The sequence below is a fragment of the Acinonyx jubatus genome, chromosome B4, assembly GCF_027475565.1.
Source record: "Acinonyx jubatus isolate Ajub_Pintada_27869175 chromosome B4, VMU_Ajub_asm_v1.0, whole genome shotgun sequence".
Taxonomy (NCBI): domain Eukaryota; kingdom Metazoa; phylum Chordata; class Mammalia; order Carnivora; family Felidae; genus Acinonyx; species Acinonyx jubatus.
This window is the reverse complement of record NC_069387.1, coordinates 25,414,089-25,433,423: the sequence shown is the minus strand read 5'-3', so window position 1 is coordinate 25,433,423 and position 19,335 is coordinate 25,414,089. Positions and strand designations below refer to the sequence as shown.

The 19,335-nt window shown below is 38.0% G+C and overlaps 1 protein-coding gene across 4 annotated transcripts in view; it reads left to right on the top strand.

Moving 5' to 3' along the window:
* Positions 1-19,335, top strand: part of MPP7 (MAGUK p55 scaffold protein 7) — a 290,238-nt gene that overhangs the window by 177,498 nt on the left and 93,405 nt on the right. For all 4 annotated transcript variants that reach the window (XM_027073705.2, XM_053225441.1, XM_053225440.1 and 1 more), the window contains one exon: positions 6,355-6,486. In XM_027073705.2, coding sequence (XP_026929506.1) covers positions 6,355-6,486 — 132 coding nt within the window. The remainder of the gene's footprint in view (positions 1-6,354; positions 6,487-19,335) is intronic.

Below are 19,335 nucleotides of genomic sequence, written 5' to 3'. Positions count from 1 at the left end.
TAATGCACATCTCTTGTATATTTCAGAATTTTATTGGGGATATAAATTGTTGGGTTAAAACGTGTGTATATTTGAAATTTCAGTAGTGATTGCCAGTTGTCCTTAGCAATGACCTGGACAGGTCCTCTCAGCGTACATTGCCGGCCTCACACGTGAGAAGGTCCTTTGCTCCATGCCCTTGCAAGCCCTGTGCAATTAATGTTCTTTTTCATTTTTGCTAATTGATCACCACTGGAATATATGTCAGTACTTTTCCTGTACAGCTTGTTGCCCTGGAGTCTCCAATAGTTAGGAAATGACTTGTCATTTTGTAACAGTTGTCTCACATGAAGGCTGTCAAAGATGTAAAGATTATACCCAGTCTTGAAATCTCTGAATCAGTTGCCACATACGAACAATAAATAATAATTACTCTTATTACTCAGTAGTGGTTACAAGATACAGTCTTACTGTCCAAATCTTCAAGTAACGAACCATCAAAGAAACAACAGATGGTGAGAACAGGGAAGTGGTAGAGTGAATAGCACAAGGCCTCAATAGAAGCAATAGGATGTGGGAGCTTCCTGTGGTGATGGGGTGGGCAAGAGCAATAGTGGTGGCCTTTGGGGCACTCCTCTGAACGGATATGGATCTCTACGGCGACTTTTTTTCCCAGGAGGCAGAGAGTCATTAATAAATAAGATCCACTCCTAGGCATTGCATGACCACATTATAGGCAAATCCACCTCTCCAAGTCCTCATTCAGAGGCTCATTTTTTGATAAAACAGTGAAGTGACATCATCACTAGAGCATGGTATTATAATTTAGGGAAGTTGGGGGAAATTTGGTGGGTTTTAAAAAGGCAATAAAATAAGAAGATTTGTTGAAATTTTTAGCTTTCCAAAACATGTCCTTACCAGAAATTACTCATTGCCTGAGCATGTAGAATGGATGAGACTTCATTAAAGCATGCAAAAGGGACAAGTTAAGCTTCCTTCTGGAGGAATAAATCAGTGTTTCTCATTCGTATGAGTTAGACACTTAATTCTGTGGACCTGACAGGTACTTTGAACATACAATTGACTCCAGGGGGTCCAAAGCAGTGAGAGCCTGTGTGCCTGATGGGTTAGAAGGCCTAGTGTTCAATTTCCTGCATATTCTTCTGAACAACAGGTAAACCCATCAGTTGTGATTGGGTGATTATGGCATATGGAAATACAATTTTCTTATTTAGGTGCGTTACCTTTCAAAAGGACAATCTGTATATTGAAGAATAAAGTCACCACAGTTAAAAACAGGAAAATAGAATACAAAGTTACTTTTAGTTCAGAATAAAAATGTTGGCTAGCCAAAAACACTTGTAAAGCAAAGCTATTAAAAATTAGGAACTCAGTATTTGTAAATCTTGGAATCCAGACATGGAGATGAAAAGCTAAAGAGGAAAAAATACATAGCTGGTGTTACTAATATTGCCTATCAACCATAATAATCATTTTATTTTAGAAGATGTTTATTAGTGATCTCTATTAGTCTTAATTATGTGCAGGATAGTTACCATAGATACCCAGATAATGGACATTTCTGATGTTCTTCATTCAACTCTTTATAAACCCATATTCCCATCTACTGTCATTCCTATCTTCCTGTCTGAAAGACTTCCTGTACCATTTCTTGTAATGCAAGTCTTCTGGTGATACAGTCCTTCAGCCTCTGTATGTGTTTAAAAACTCTTCAATATCTCTTCTTTTCTCAAAGATATTTTTGCTAGGTATAGAATTTTCGGTTGGCGGTTTCTGAGTATTTTAAAGATGTTGCTCTTTTATCTTGTGGCTCACGTTTCTGAAGTGTGTTGTCATTATTAACTTTTTTCTCTTGGCTGATTTTAAGATTTTTTTTCTTTCTCACTGGTTTTAAGCAATACAGTGTTATTTTTTTTATGCTTTTTGTGCTTAGATACAGATAGAGGCTTTTTTTTACCCCATCACATTTGGAATATTTTCTACCATATTTCTTTAGATATTTTTTTTTAGCACTTCTCCTTTCTTTGGAGATGCCAGTTAGGTGTATGTAAGTTGTCCCATGGCTCAATAATGTTCCGTTCATAATTTTTCACTATGTCTTCTCTTTGTGTTGTTTCATTGTTGATAGTTGATAAATTGCTTTAACTACAAGTGTTAATCTCATTCACTGTACTTTTTTAAAGCACATACATTGTATCTTTTATCTCTAGAAGTTTGATTTTAATCTTTCTTGTATATTGCAAGTCTCAGTTTTCCGTCTTTCATCTAACTTTTTAAGCATTTGGAATACAGTGATAGTAATTGTTTTCCTTCCCTTGTCTGAAGTCTATTTGTGTAATTTCAGGATTTGGTTCCATATAACTCTATCATCTGTGTAATTTTCAGGGTTTAGTTCTATAGCATTGTTTTTCTTCATTATAAGTAGTATTTCCTTCTGTCTTCATATGCCTGATAACTTTTGTTAGTAATTGATTGACTCCCAGTCAGTATGAGTTTTACTTTGTTTGATGCTCAATGTTTTTATACTTTTATAGATAATATTCTTGAGTTTTTTTTTTTCTGTTATATAATTAAATTACTTGGGAACATGTTGATTCTTCAGAGTCTTGCTTTTTAAGCTTTGTTGGGTGAGATCTTAGCTGTGTTTAATTTTGGGCTATTTACCACTATTAAGACAGTATTCCTCTCTTCACTATCCTCAGTGCCCTGCATATGCCAAGCCTTTTTCCCCTGATGGAAACAGGAGTGCTTCCTGCCCTGTGTGAGCTTTGCCAGTTGTTCTCTGCAAGGCAGAGTTTTTTAAACTTGGAACTATTGACATTTGGGGGTGGAAAATTATTGGGGGAAGGGATGGGCAGGAGAGGGCAGGGGACCATCCTGTGTGCTGTCAGATGTTTAGGTGCATCCCTGACCTCTGTGCACTAGATGGCAGTAGCATCCCCCACACTGAGACAACCCAAAATGTCTCCAGACATTACTAAGTGGCTACTGGGGAGTAAAATTGTTCTCTACTGATAACCACTGCTCTAATCCTTTCTGGTAGTTTTTTGGTTTTTTGTTTTGTTTTGTTTTGTTTTTGTTTGTTTGTTTTTTTGTATGTATGCCTTGGCTAAGGATTCAGGGGGGACCTACTGAAGATCTCCGGAGCCCTGTGTCCATCCCGCTGTCTTCTCTTTCATACTCTTGAGACCTTGAGAACTTTAGTCTCTCATCCTCCCAGTGTTCCCAGCTTTGTTGTCTCAACTTAGGAAGACCAGTGGGTTCTACCCAGGGCCTTCTCCCCCAACACAGCCAGCAAACTCTGGGCTTAAGAGGCTCACATTAGTTTCCTGTCTTCCGGTGATCACTGTCCTTCATTGTTTGGGTCCAGTGTTTTCCAAAACCGTTGTTTCGTCTTTTTTTTTTTAAGTTTTCTGTTTTTTAGTTATTTTCTAGTGGAGTTCTTAATAACTTCAACTTGGCTCTCATCCTCATTCTTGAATGATGCTTTTCCTAAATACACAATTTTGGGCTGGCTGTTATTTTTTCTAAGCATTTTCCAGATATTTTAACTGGCTTCTAGTTTCCACTGTTGCCAATCAGTCATCTCTCAGTCATTTTGTTTGTGTTTCCTTTCTGATGTTCTTCAGGTCTTCTCTCTTCAGTCTTTGGTGTGCTGTAGTTTCACTATGATGTATCGAATCTTGCATTTCTTTTTATTGTTCCTGCTTCCTGATGGATACATTGGGTCTCCTGACTCTTCAGACTCCATCTCTCATTACTTGTCAAAAATTTCAGCCATTGTCTCTTCAGATATTTCTTCATCTTGATGCTGTTTATACTTTTACTTTGAAACTCAGGTCAGATGCAAAAAGCACCAGCCCCCAAGGAAAAAACATTAATTAGGCTCGTTAAAATTTGGATTCCTTGTTAGTCAAAAAACCCTAATAAGAAAGGGAAAGGGAAGCTACCAAACATGAGAATACATTTGCCGCATATGTAATCAACAAAGGCTTGGGTCCAGTATGTTATAAAGAATTCTTACAAAACAGTAAGAAAAAGACAGATGGAATAGAAAAATGTGTGAGGATCTTGAACAGGCATCTTACAAAAACAGATTTCATTAGTTATAAGAAAAATGGAATTCCAACCATAAGAAGATACCATGATGCATCCAGAATGGTGAGATTGAAATTACTAATGTAAAATATTGGGGATCATTTGATACAACTAGAACTCACTTAAGCTGTTGGTAAGAGTACAGTTGGGACAAGCACTTTGAAAAACTGTCTCTTATCTGGTAATGTTGAATATACTTAGAACCCATGACCCAGACTTTTCTTTCTCAAATATACTTGACCTTTGAACAATGCAGGGACTAGGGTCACTGACTCCCTACATGTTAGAAATTTGTGAACTTGTGTATAACTTTTGACTCCCCAGAATTTAACTACTGATAGCCAACTGTTGCTTAGAAGCCTTACCAACAGCAAAATATTTTGTGTGTTATATGTATTATATACTGTATTCTTCCAATAAACTAGAGAAAAGAAAATGTTAAGAAAATTATGAGGAAAATAAAATACATTTATAATACTGTATTTATCAAAAAATATCCACATATAAATGGACCCATGCGATTCAAACCGATGTTGTTCAAGGGCAAGCTATGCTTAACCCATATTGTGTGTGTGTGTGTGTGTGTGTGCGCGCGTGTGTGCACACACGTGCATGCATCAAAAGATAGGAAATATTAATAGTAGCACTATTTATAATAGCCAAGAATGGAAATCATTCTAAATGTCCCCCGAAGGCATAGAAAATGTGAAATATACATACTTGGAAAAATGGACCATAGGTGAATGCACCTGGACCATTGAGAGGCTATTGCAACTCTCCAGGTAAAACACAATGACATCAATGAGCTAGATCAGGTATCCCCCAACTTTTCCTATAAAAACGGTCTCTTGCTTCCACTCAGTTTTTGTTCTTGTAACATGACGGCAGGTATAAACAATACATAAATGAATGAAGAACATGTCACAGTAACATTTCATTTACAAAAACAGATGGCATAGTTTGCCAGTGTCTGCTCTAAGAGCTGAGAGAATAGAACACATTTTAGGATATATTTTGCAAGTGGATTTAACAGAATCTAGATTGGGTGTTGAGGAGTGTAGGGTGGAGGAGAGATTTGTTTCAAGGATGATTTCTAGGCTTCTGGCTAGAGTAATTTATGGATTGTGGTGGTGGTGATAGAGAACAAGTTCGTTAAAAGTCTAAAACCCACTCTCCTAAAATAGTAGTGACATGTCAAGATTTGAGTGTTTTTCTGGTCTTTGGTCCAGAATGACAATGTGACTGTATTTTGTGGAGTTTTAGCCACCATGACAGTAATGCCTAGGAAAACTTTTATTTTATTCTTTAAAAAAAATTTTTTTTAACATTTATTCATTTTTGAGAGTGAGAGAGACAGACCATGAGCAGGGGAGGGTCAGAGAGAGAGGGAAACACAGAATCCGAAGGAGGCTCCAGGCTCTGAGCTGCCAGCACAGGGCCCGACGCGGGGCTTGAACTCACGGACCACGAGATCATGACCTGAGCCGAAGTCGGACACTTAACCAACTGAGCCACCCAGGCACCCCTATGTTATTCTTTTATACACATATTAGTTAACCTGTTACACAACAAATGAAAAGGTGAGAAAACAGGAGAAGAATAAAAGTAAATTGCATTGGTCAGTTCCTTTTGTGTTTGCTGCTAACAGTAGGAAGGGAAAAATACAGTTTTCTCAGACTCCTACTGGCTCATTGACAATGTACCTGTGGCCTCATTTTCTCCCTCCTAGCCAAAGTACTAAGCCCCCACCCCTGTCCCCAGCTGCCACCCTTATAAGGATGAACCAGAGAATATACAGGTGAGAGTACTTTTTTTTAAAAAATTTTTTTAACGTTTATTCATATTTGAGAGACAGAGAGAGCATGGCGGGGAAGGGGCAGAGAGGGGGAGACACAGAATCTGAAACAGGCTCCAGGCTCTGAGCTGTCAGCACAGAGCCCGACGCGGGGCTCGAACTCACAGACTGTGAGATCATGACCTGAGCTGAAGTCGGATGCTCAACCGACTGAGCCACCCAGGCGTCCCAGGTGAGAGTACTTTGATGCTGATCTTGTCCTCCATGAGGGTAGGCAGCTAAGCAGAGCTGCTGTTGGCTGCTGTATGTACTCCCGTTCCTAAGATGCTCTTTTTCAAGTAGTTGCCTATGACCATTGTTATGTCAACACTGTAACCCCAGTTTGATTTTCTTTATAGCTTGATGTGTTTGGGATTTTATATTTGATTGATTTTTCCCCCCCCAAATTCTGACTTTGATAGGCTTTGCTCTCTGTACACGATACTGTGGCTCAGAAGAATTATGATCCGGTATTACCTCCTATGCCTGATGATATCGATGATGAGGAAGATTCCGTAAAAATCATTCGTCTGGTCAAAAATAGAGAACCGTTGGTGAGTTTTGGTATACGGTTTATGCTCAGACATGAGTAGGTACCATGATAAAACCAAATCTGATGGGGCCACACCATTTATTCCTCTCTTTATAACATAATTTTTCTGTGTTTTTAAGCTTTAAAATAAATAGAGCATACATGTCTAAAAAACAGTATTTAGAAAAATGAAAAAAAAAAAAGCCAAATAAAACGGCAGCATTTTATTGGTTAGAGCAATAATTTGTAAAATGTGATGTTGACCTTTGTAAAAGAAAGAATACCATGAGCTAGTCACAGCTGATTTAAGACTAAACGGTGCAACTAAAAATAATTGCTCTGGCTTTTCTAGAAAGCTGATTTATTTTAAAGTAAAGGAGAAATTAATCAAATGCCTTTTATTTCAAAATGTTAATGTAGGGGCGCCTGGGTGGCTCAGTCGGTTAAGTGTCTGACTTCAGCTCAGGTCCTCATCTCACAGTTTGTGAGTTTGAGCCCCGCACTGGGCTCTCTGCTGTCAGCGCAAATCCCACTTTGGATCCTCTGTCCCTCTCTCTCTCTGGCCCTCCCTCACTCTCTCTCTCTCAAAAATAAATAAACATAGAAAACTGTAAATGTACCTATTTATTTTAGCACCGGAATTTATACATGTCAAATTGCATCAAGGGGTCTGTGGTGAGCAGAATGGTGTTCCCCACCATGCCCAATGATGTCATGTACTAATCTTCAGAACCCGTGAAATACTACTTTAAATAGCAGAGGGACTTGTCAAGATTTGGTAAGGATCGTGAGATGGGAAGATTATCCTGGGTTATCTGGTGGGCCCCTTGTCATCACAAAGGTTTTTACTGAAGTGGGAAGGGCAGCACATCAGAGTTACAAAAAGGAGACGTGATGATAAAAGCAAAGGTTGGTGTGATGTTGCCATGAGCCACGAAATGCCAGAAGCTTCTGGAAACTGGAAAAGGGGAGGATCAGATTCTCTCCTAGATCCTCCAGGGGGAACACAGCCTTGCTGACACCTTGACTTTAGCTTCAGGACCCTCATTTTGGCCCTCCTGTCTCCAGAACTGTAAGGTAACAAATCTGTGTCACAAAATTTGTGTGGCACAAAATTTGTGTGGCACATTTGTCATGGCAGCAGTAGGATAGTAGTACAGAGTGTCTCCATATTTTGCTGAAACTGCATTCAGAAGAAAAATAAATTCCACTGTCTAGCAGTTGATTTTAAATGTGTTGGGGGGCGCCTGGGTGGCGCAGTCGGTTGAGCGTCCGACTTCAGCCAGGTCACGATCTCGCGGTCCGTGAGTTCGAGCCCCGCGTCGGGCTCTGGGCTGATGGCTCGGAGCCTGGAGCCTGTTTCCGATTCTGTGTCTCCCTCTCTCTCTGCCCCTCCCCCGTTCATGCTTTGTCTCTCTCTGTCCCAAAAAAAAAAAAAAAGTTGAAAAAAAAATTTAAATGTGTTGGGGCCCATTTTTTTCCTAATTGAGACATTTTGGTATTCTTAAAGCAAATAGCAGGGGATAATGCAATACTTGCTGGGCACTGTGTGAAGTACTTTACATATGTTACATTTATCCTCATAGTTGGTATCTCTTTTTCCATTTTTATAGACTAGGAAACGGATACGCAAAGAAGTGAAGGAACTTAAGTATTACAGCTAATGAGTGGTAGAATGGAGGTCCGGGCCCTTTACCTGCAAATACTAGTTTTTTTCTTCCACACCATATTTTGTCTGTCTACTTTTCCCTTATAGGTTTTTTTCATGTTCTTGTTTTGTTTAAGGGCAACTTTGGTACATTGATAACTACACTGGATACTCCTACCCAGAAAAAACACACAGATAGATTTGATGTGATACAAAGGAATTTATTGAGACCCTGATGCCCGCCCATGGATGTCCTCGGGCTCCCTGTATTCCTGGTTAAGATTATTTAATGTACATTATAAGTTTGTGCCTTTAATATGTGGTTTATAACTCTGTAATGTCTCTTGGTATTTATTAAATAGAAGGTGATATACTTAGCAAGGATAGATGGCATGCATTTTGGATGTAGAAAGATCTTTCTCGGGGTCTATCACCATACAGTGACTAATTCTTGGTGGCTTCTGTGCATCCCTCGATAAATACATTTTTTTGTTTTGTTTTGACAACTTCAGGCACTTGGATAACCGAAAGGCTGACCATCTTGAGGAGTTCAGGAATTCATTAGGAATAATTTCTTTGATCAGTTGTAGTTTTCCCAGGGGCAGTGGCTTTTGGTGTGTTGGCTTCATGGGCTAACATTTAAAGCACCACCAGCAATGTTTATGTCCTGAGCCTCTCTTGATCAAAGAACATCTTCAAAATGTTTGTCAAAGCAATTAGGCATGCACTGCATTGAGATTTTTTAAGTTTTAACTGGACCTGCTGCAAATTAGTTTCAATTTAAAAAGCAGTCGCGAATGAGGTATAGAAAATAACCTACAGTTGTGTTGTCATCCTTTGTTACTGAGTATATCACATGCTTTATAGCTAGTAAGCATGTCACAGCTTAAATAATTAGATCTAACTTTGACATCATCATCCTTTGTTAGCTCTCTTTTGTCCAAGTTTATATAATATAGAATACTTAAGAGGAGAATCTGAACTGGGGTAAATGGCAAGTTAGAGTTGATCAGACCAGGCAAATTTTTACATACACAGTGCAAGAGAAGAGAGGGAGTACAAAATATCCACAACGTTGTTACTTAGGTGAGGAGAAGTACCATGCATTCAGGTAGCAAGAATAGAAGGAAATGCATGGGAGTAAAAATTTCAAGTTTCCTTATGATTATTTGGAGCCTGTGGGGCTCGGCAGGTGCTAGGAAGAGGCTAGAGATTTAGGAAAGGGAACCAGGTAAATTTAAAAATTGGTTGAATTGTTAATTTGTTTAAAAATTATTTCTCTTAAGCATGGGGATGTTTTCCGGATTTGTAACATTTGTATATGCAGGGGCTATCTTCAGCATTTCTTGGAATTGTTCAGTTCCTTATTCATGTACCATGGTTTAATTTGACAACTTTGTAATATACTTGAAAGCAACTTTCCTTTCTACTTCATCTCAAATGTGGGGTGTTTAAAATTTTTAATGCTGTTTCATTTGGATCCATAATTTTTATTCTGCTCTTTGCCTATTTTACATGAATTAAAAGTTGTCATATTCATTTCTCCATTATTTAAAAGTAAATTAATAAAAGTTTTTTTCCCCAAACATATGCAGTTAACTTCTCTAAACTAGGTTTATGTTTTATATTATTTTTATGTTTAAGGCAATCTAAAGCAATTTCAAGTACTTTGAAGTTATTTTACTTTAAAAAATTACTGTAGTTACTTGTCCTTTGTCTTCCTTCTGAGCCACAATTGTGTGTTTCTTGTTCAAGGAACTGTATTTAAAAAAAATAAAAATAAAAAACTTCATATAGACAACATCTACATGGGACAAAGGAATTCCCAAATTATTTGTTAGGATTTCTGAGAAGAGTATTAAGATTTCAGATGTCATTTCCACCTTGGAATATGAAATCAAGTGAGGAGAATTACTTATCTTGAACTTTATTTCATCCAAATGATAATTAGTGTATTATTTTTAGTTTGACAGTTATAAAGGTAAAGTAGGATTCTTGGGTGAGTACATTTAAGGTTTAAAAAATGTACTACTCAGAAAAGTAGGAAATGGTTATTTTCAACAAACTTGTCATTTTACATTTGTCAAATGTCACTTGTCATTTTGGAGAGGTTCTTGGAAAAGCCACAACTACCAAAGGGGTAGAAAGTGGGGGAGAAGCGGAAGCCGAGAGAAGATTGAATCTAAGGCATCCTTAGGAGAATGAATCCAAGTGGTAAGAGTCAGAAATAGTTAAGACGCAAGAAGCAATGCTGAAGTAAAATTCTAGTGATTGGATCGTCAGGAAATTTTTGGCAAATGATTCCAGAGTAAAGGCTATAAGATTTAACAATGAAGGGGGGTTAGTTTATCCATATGATTTAAGAGTTCACTTTTGTCTGTTAGATTGAGGCATAATGTGGTGAAATAAACACCAGGCTTGGATTAGAGGACCTAAGTGGGAGGTACTCTGGTGTCCCTTCTTTGCTCTATATCCTTGCAGGACCAAGTCAGTTAATCTCACAGGCTGAGGCTTCTTGTTTGAAAATCAGGAGATCTGCCTCTTCAAGAGTGTTTTGAATGTCAAATAGCATATAATGTACTTGAAATGCTTTGTATGCATTATGCAAGCACTATATAAATGTTGTATAGAATGATATGTAGAAGCTCTCGATGACGGTTGTTGGAGAGGACCATTTCCAGGGAAAAGAGGCAGTGAGCACAGATCATGTAGGTGTTTGCAATGGAAAGGTGAGATGGTGATAGTTTAAGGGGAGGGATCGATAAATGAATTGAGAGAAGGAGAGAAAAACAATGGTCAGGATGCAGGGAGCAGAGCTATCCTCCCTCCCCATGAATTTGGAACAATTTGTATCTGTTTTATGCAGAAATAATTAATAATAAATATTATTTTTTAGGCACCCTTTAAGAAAGTGACCTTCACTTAGTGAGTGAGTGGATTATGATCTTAATTTTCAGTTTCTTGTATGGGTTGTCCTTCTTGCTTCTTTTAGAACAGTGCTGCTCCAACTTTGGTATCCTAAGAATTACCTGAGGTGCTTACTTAAAACGCAAACTTCACCACCTCTACCCCCAGAGAGTCTGCATCAGTAGGTTTCAGGTGGGACCTGGGAATCTAGATTTTTTAAATGTCTCAGATGTTCTTGATGCAAATGTTTGGTAGATGATGCTTGAAACCACTTTGATTTCAAAGGTTCAACCTGGAATCAACAGTGCTACCTGCTTAAGGAGGTCTTAGAATATTGGCAGTATTGTAGGACATGCATTTTTTATGGAGACATCATGATAGCATGGGCTCATCAGGTCCTCTTTTATAAACCATTTTACAGCAGTAGCAAGACAAACGTAACCAGAATTTTAACTTCTCAATCTAACCCAAAGTTCTCTATACTCTATTTTTTGGGTCAAAATCACATAGAATAAATTCAAAATAATTACATAAGGAAATATGTAAGTACTAAAACATTAGATACAACTTTATTTTCCTTGTGCTATCTGTGCCATAGGACTGTAGACTTTTGTACAAAATGGCATGTAATGTGTTCTATTTTAATGAGTTTTGATCTTCTTTCCACGCAAGTACGTTCCACTAAGAATACCTCAAAGAATTGTGGTAATAGGAGTTTGGAAAGACAGACGGAAGCAGAAATCTTCAAGAATGAAGGGATCAAAATGAAGGTTGAGTCAAGGGCTAGCATCATGTAGAAAGTGGGAGATCATTTCTCAGGGTCCATAGTTCACCCTCCGGGGATAGGTAGAGTCAGCAGGTAGCAGGCACCCCTGTTTCAAGGTTTGCGTCTGTAACAGAGTAACCCTTCAGTGTGGCAGTGCTATTCTTTACACGTTCTAGAAGTGATTTCATCCAGCCCCTGCCTTTAAAAATCATCTGCCTTTAAAAATCCAGCCCCTGCATTTAAAAATCAGTGACTCCCAAGTCGATTTTTCTTCCAGATCTTTTTTTCTGAGCTTTAAATTTGTATGTCCATCTGTGTACTTGATATCTCCACTGGAATGTCGAATAGACATCTCTGTCTTCACGTGTCCAAAAGTAAACTGATCTTTGTCCCCAAATTCATTCCCCTCCTAGGATTCCTCCTCTCAGTTGATTACAATCCCATCTTCCTAATTGCTCCGCCAAAAACCAGAGTCAGTCTTTGATACCTTTCTTCTTTCATGTACCCTTTCCGGTCCTTTGGGAATCCTTTTGGCTGTACCAGTAATATATCCAGACTGTTCATCACTTCACCTCCTGCCAGTCAGATCCAAGCCTCCTTCATCTTTCCCCCGGATTAGTTTAACAACCCCCAATTTGTTTCCTTGCTTTAGCCCTTGCATTCCTGCACTCTTTTCTTAACACAGTAGGTGGAGTGAACCTTTCAGATCATGACACTCACTCACGCTGTTCAGCTTCTCCTTGTTTCTTTCAGAATAAAATCCAGAGCCCCCACGATATAATCTACAAAGTTCTACATGATCTGGCTCCCTGATGCCATCTACTCTCACTTCCTACTGCTTCTCCCCTTTTACCTTACTCCAGCCACATTGGCTTTTTTGCTCGTCCTTGATCACTGCATTCCATTTACAGCCTCATCCTAGCGCTTGTGTACTGTTTTCATCTATTCTTTCTCTTTGGCTAACTCCTTCGTTTCCTTTTTATCTTTCTTTACTCAGATTTCATCTTCTCATTGAAGCCTGTGTCTTTACATTGGCTTCCCTGCCGCTCTCATACCCACAGTAGTAGCCACTTTCTAACATACTATATGTCTAATTATTTCATCGTTTGTTTATTGTCTTTCTTTCTTGTTAGATGTAAGTTCCATGAGGGGGCAGAAATGCTTAGTTTTTTCACCAATACATTACATGCCCTTAGAACCTGGCACAGAGTAGGCTCTCAGTAAACATTTGTCAGCTTCATTGAATCACGGAATAAGTCACAAGGACTAGCATTAAGCACAACAAACTGGATGGTCCTATATTGAAAAATAGTATAATTCATAGTGAAGCAAGAGGCTTACTCCAATTACCTAATTCTGTGTTACAAACCACACCCAAATTTTGTGGCTATACAATATTATATATCATAGTTTTAGAGGTTGATAGGCTCAGTTGGGTGGTTCTTAAGTAGAGTCCCTCATATGTTCAGTTAGGTGGTGGCTAAGGCTGGGGTCATCTGTGAACTTCATTCCTATGACTGATGCCTGGATTGGGATGGCCGGAAAAATGGGGGCTGATCAGACAGCTCTTTCCAGATGACCTCTCCACTTGGCTGGGTGGGCCTCCTCACAGCATGGCAGTAATCATTTCTTACATGGTGTCTGACTTCCCACAGAGCAAGTATTTCAAGAGGCCTAGCTGGCAGCTGCAAGCCCTCCTATAGGCTTACATGCCTTAGGACCATTTTCACCACGTGGTATGGGAATAGGGCATATGTGCATACAGAGAAGGAGGGAATTGATGATGTCCGTCGTAGGTAAGCTAATGCAAGGGCAGTGAACTTATAATTTGTGAATAAAAGGTTAAAGATATAGGGTAAGCAATATCGAATAGTTAAGACTAAAAACAGCATTCTGATCACTTTGCCTTAGATAGGTCCTGACTTCACTGTACGCTAATTTTCTGATCTTAGATCATAGCCGTTTGTGATTGTTTTCTCATCTATAAAATATGGATGAGCAGAGACTTGGATTCAAGGTGGTGGTGTAGGAAGATTCTGAACTCCTTCCTTCCCATGAATACAACAAATACACAACTCCATACAGAATAATTTGAAAAAGACTAGAAAACTGGATGAACAGAGCCTCTATGATAAAGGACAAAAAGGACAGCATTGGATAGGAGAGGCAGAGACACCAACTTGCAAGAAAAACAAAAAACAACACACACACACACACACACACACACCACGGTAGGTGCAGTGATCCACAGTCAGGGAGGATCTCAAAAATACAGAAGTTTTCCTGGAGTGAGGGGTTTGTGCTCCAGACCAGGCAACCAGCCCCTTAAATCCTGCATGAAAGAGATGAGCCCCCTAAATGCCAGGCTTTGAAAACCAGTAGGGATCATGTGCAGGAAAATCATAGAACTGTAGGGAAGGGAGAGCCTGCTCTTAAGGGCTCGTGTGCAGACTCACTCACCCCAGGACCCAACACAGAAACTCCAATTTGAAAAGCACCTTAGACCATATGCGAAGGAGACCCACTTACTGATCTTAAAGTGCTTGCCAGCGAGGCGGGAAACTTTTGGAACTTTCCCCAGGGACGGAGTCACAAATACGACAAATATGACGGTGCCATGTTTGTGACTGCATCTACTTTGTTAAAGGTGGTGAAGGTGGGAGTCATTTTGGAACTTTTTCTCTAATCTGCTAGAGCTGAGGGGTGTGCCCAGCCAGGAACCCTGCCAATCCCCACACTGTGATTGTGCATAACAGCTGGGCCAGACAGTAGTCCCGCCCACCCCTTGGCCACAGTGCAGCCTGTGCCACTCAGTGCAGCCATGCATCACAGCCGGCTGGACACCAGCCTGATACATTCTTGCATCGCAGACGTAGCCCTGCTACAGCAGACAGGTTCATAACATACCACACATGGGATGCTTCTTGAGCACCTAGCTCTGGTTAGAATGGATTGAACTTCTGGGCTCCACATGACTCTCCTTTGAAAGGTCACTGCTTCAATACTAGGAGAGGTGATTGATAGAAATGAGCACAGAGAGTCAGGCAAAATGAGGAGACAGAGGAAAGTGTTCCAAACAAAAGAAGAAGACAAAATATGAGACAGGGGCATTAATGCCATAGAGATAAGCAATATATCTGGTAAAGAATTCAAAGTAATGGTCATAAAGATGCTCACTGAACTCAAGAAGATTGGATGGACACGGTGAGATCCTCAACAAAGAAAATATAACAAAATTCCCAACAGGAGTTACAGAGCTGAAGAATACAGAACTGGAAAATACCCTAGAGCAGTTCAGACTGGATGAAGCCAAAGATCAGATCAGCAAGCTGGAAGAAAAAGCAATAGGACTCACCCACACAGAGCAGCCAAAAGAAAAGAGAAAAAAAAATGTAACTTAAAGAATGTTTGAATCAATATCAAATAGAATAACATTCACATTATAGGGGTCCATGTAGAAAACGGGGCCAGAAAACTTATGTCAAGAAATAATGGCTGAACACTTTTCTAATCTAGAGAAGAAAATGGACCTACAGGTCCATGAAGCCCAGATAGTTCCAAATAAGAAGAACCCAAAGAAATCCGTATCAGGACACATTATAAATAAAATGGTGAAAGAGAGAATCTTAAAAGCTACAAGAGAAAAACAACTTCTTATATCAAGGGAAACCTCATAAGGATATCAGCAGATATTTCTGAAAAAACTTTGCAGACCAGAAGAGAGTGGCATGACATATCCAAATGCTGGATGGAAAAAACTTCCAACCTAGAAGTTTCTACTGGTAAGTTTAGTACTCACATTTGAAGGAGGGATTAAGAGTTTTATGTATAAGCAAAAGCAGAAGTTGTTCATCGTCACTAAACTGGCTTTATAATTAATGTTAAAGGGACTTCTCTAAACTGAAAAGAAATGGCATTAAGTAATAAAAAGAAAAGCATAGGAAAGTAAAAATGTTGCTGGAAAAGTAAATATATAGTAAAGGTAGTGGATCAATCATTAATAAGGCAAGTGTAAAGGTTAAGATACAAAAACAATAAAATTAACTACAATAAAATAAATAATAAAAACTACAATAATTAAAGGAGGCACAAAATAAAAAGGTGTAAAGTGTGACATAAATATAAAACATGGGAGGCAGGAAGAAAAAACGTAAAGTTTTAGAGTATGTTCAAGTTGCTGTCAAAACAGACCATTATATACACAGGAAGTTCTAGGTGAACTTCACGGTAACCACCAGGCAAAACTTACAGTAAATACACAAAGGGAAATGAGAAAGGAATCTAAATGCAATGTAAAAAGGAAGAGAGAGAGAAAAGAAGAAAGGAATAGAGAGGAACTCTGAAAATAGCCAGAAAGCAATTAACAAAATGGTAGCAAGTATGTACCTATCACTAATTACTTTAAATGTATGTGGACTAAACCTTCCAGTCAAAAGACACAGAGTGGTTGTATGGATAAAAAAAAAAAAAAACAAGACACATCTGTATGCTGCCTATGAGAGACTGACTTCAGAAGTAAGGACACACATAAACTGAGAGTGAAAGAATGGAGAAAGATATTCCATGCAAATGGAAACAAAAAGCTGGTGTAGCTATACTTATAGCTGACAAAATAGACTTTAAAATAAAGACTTATAGTAATAGGAAAAAAGGGCATTACATAATGAAAAACAGTCAATCCAACAAGAAGGCATAACATTTATAAATATATATGTATCCAACATAGAGGCACCAAGATATATAAAGCAAAGATTAACAGGGAGAAATTGTCAGCAGTACTAGTAGGGGACTTACAACACCCCACTTACATCAGTGGGTGCATTATCCAAACAAAATCCATGAGGAAACAGTGGCTTTGAACAACACATTAGACCAGATGGACTTAATATGTACAGAACATTCATTCCAAAAAGAACAGAATACACATTCTTCTCAAGTGCACATGGAACATTCTCCAGGATAGATTACATGTTCGGTCACAAAACTTAGTGAATTCAGGAAGATGAAATATCAAGCATCTTCTCCACCCACAATGGTGTTGTAAAATCAGAAATCAATTACAAGAAGAAAATTGAGAAAACCACAAAAATGGGATCAAACAACATGCTACTGAACAGTGGGTCGTTGAAGAAATCAAAGAAGAAATTAAAAAGTACCAAGTGACAGAAATGAAAATAGGAACACCACAAACCAAAATTTTTGGATTTAGCAAAAGGGATTCTAAAAGGGAAATTCGGGGTAATACAGGCCTGCCTCAATAAACAAGAAAAATCTCAAATAATTGAATTTTACACTTGAAGCCCAAAGTTAGTAGAAGGAAAGAAGTAAAAAAAAAAAAGATCAGAGCAGAAATAAATGAAAGAGACAAAACAATAGAAAAGGTCAATGAAACTAAGAGTTGGTTATTTGAAAAAAAATAAGTTGACAAACCTTTAGCTAGACTTATCAAGAAAAAGATTAAAGTAAAATCAGAAATAGAGGTGTTACAACTAACACCACAGAAATATAAAGAATCATGAGACTACTATGAACAAATTATATACCAACAAATTGGACAACCTAGAAGAAATGGAGTCCCAGAAACATACAATTATCCAAGACCAGTCATAAAGAAATAGAAAATCTGAATAGACCAATTACTAGCAAGGATATTAAATTAGTAATCAGAATTTCTCCACAAACAAAACTCTAGGACCAGATGGCTTTACAGATGAATTTCATCAAACTTCCAATGATTTAATCTGTATATTTTTTAAACTCTTACAAAAAAACTGAAGAGGAGGGAGTACTTCCAAAGTAATATTATCAGGGAAGCATTACCCTGATACCAAAACCAGACAAGAACACCACGCACACATACACACACAATTACAGGCCAATATCATTGATGACACTGATGAAAAAATTCTCAACAAGATATTAGCAAACTCAGTTCAACGATACATTAAAAGGATCATAAGCCATGAGAAAGTGGGATTTAGTCCGGGCATCCAAGCATGGTTCAATGCCCACAGATCAATCAACATGACAAACCACATTAACACAATGAAGGACAAAAATCATATCTCAGTAGATGCAGAAAAATCATTTAACAGTATTCATCCATTTATGATACAAACTCAACAGAGTAAGTAAAGATAGAAAATACCTCAACATAATAAAGGCCATATATGACCCACAACTAACATCATACTCAATGGTAAAAAGCTGAAAGTTTTTCCTGTAAGATCAGAAACAAGAAGAGGATTGCACACTCTTGCCACTGCTGGAGGGCTAGCCACAGCAGTTAAGCAAGAAAAAGAAGACCTCCAATCAGAAAAGAAGAACTAAAGCTATCACTATTTGCAGATGATCTAATACTATATATATAGAAAATCCAAAAGACTGCACCAAAAACTGTTAGAACTAATAAATGTATTCAGTAAAGTAGGAGGATACAAAATTAACAAAACAAATCTGTGGCATTTCTGTACACTAATAATGGATAATCAGAGAAATTAAGAAAGCAATCTCATTAAAAAGTGCATCAGAAAAAAAATACCTAGGAATAAGTTTAACCAAGGAAGTGAAAGATCTGTACACTGAAAACTATGACATTGATGACAGGAATTGAAGACACAAATAAATGGAGATAGTCCATGCTCATGGACTGGAAGAATTAATATTGTTAAAATGCCCAAACAACCCAAAGCAATCTACAGATCCAGGGCAGTCTCTCTCAAAATTCTAAGGTTATTTTTCATGGAACTATAACAAATAATTCTAAAATTTGGAACCACAAAGGATCCCAAACAGCCAAAGCAATCTTGGGAAGAAAAAGCTTAGGGGATCATGCCCCTTGACTTGAAATTATACTACAAAGCTATAGTAATCAAAACAGTTTGGTATGGGCATTAAAAAAGACACACTGATCAATGGAATAGAATTGAGAACCCCAAATTAAACCCACACATGCATGGACAGTTAATTTAAACAAAAGAGCTAATAACATGCAGTGGAGAAAGGGGAGTCTTTTCAATAAATAGTATTGGAAAAACTGGACAGCCACATGTAAATGAAACTTGACTACTGTCTTGCTCTATACACAAAAATTAACTCATAACGTATTAAAGACTTGAATCTAAGACCTGAAACTGTAAAATTACTAGAAGAAGAAAACATAGGTGGTAAGCTCCTCAACATGTGTCTTAGCAATGTTTTTGTAGATCTGACTCCAAAGTCAGGGGAAACAAAAACAATAAATAGGACTACATCAAACTCTGCACTTCAAAAGAAACCATCATTGAAATGAAAAGACAACCTACTGAATGGGAGAAGGTTTTTGCAAGTCATTTATTCGATAAGGGATTAATATCCAAAGAACTCATACAATTACAAAAAAAAAAAACCTAAACAACACAATTAAAAAAATGGACAGAGGATATGAATAGACAGTTTTCCAAAGAAGGCATACAGATGGCCAATAGGCACATGAAAAGATGTTCAACATCACTAATAATTAGGGCAATGCAAATCAAAACTGTAATTGACATTACCTCACATCAATTACA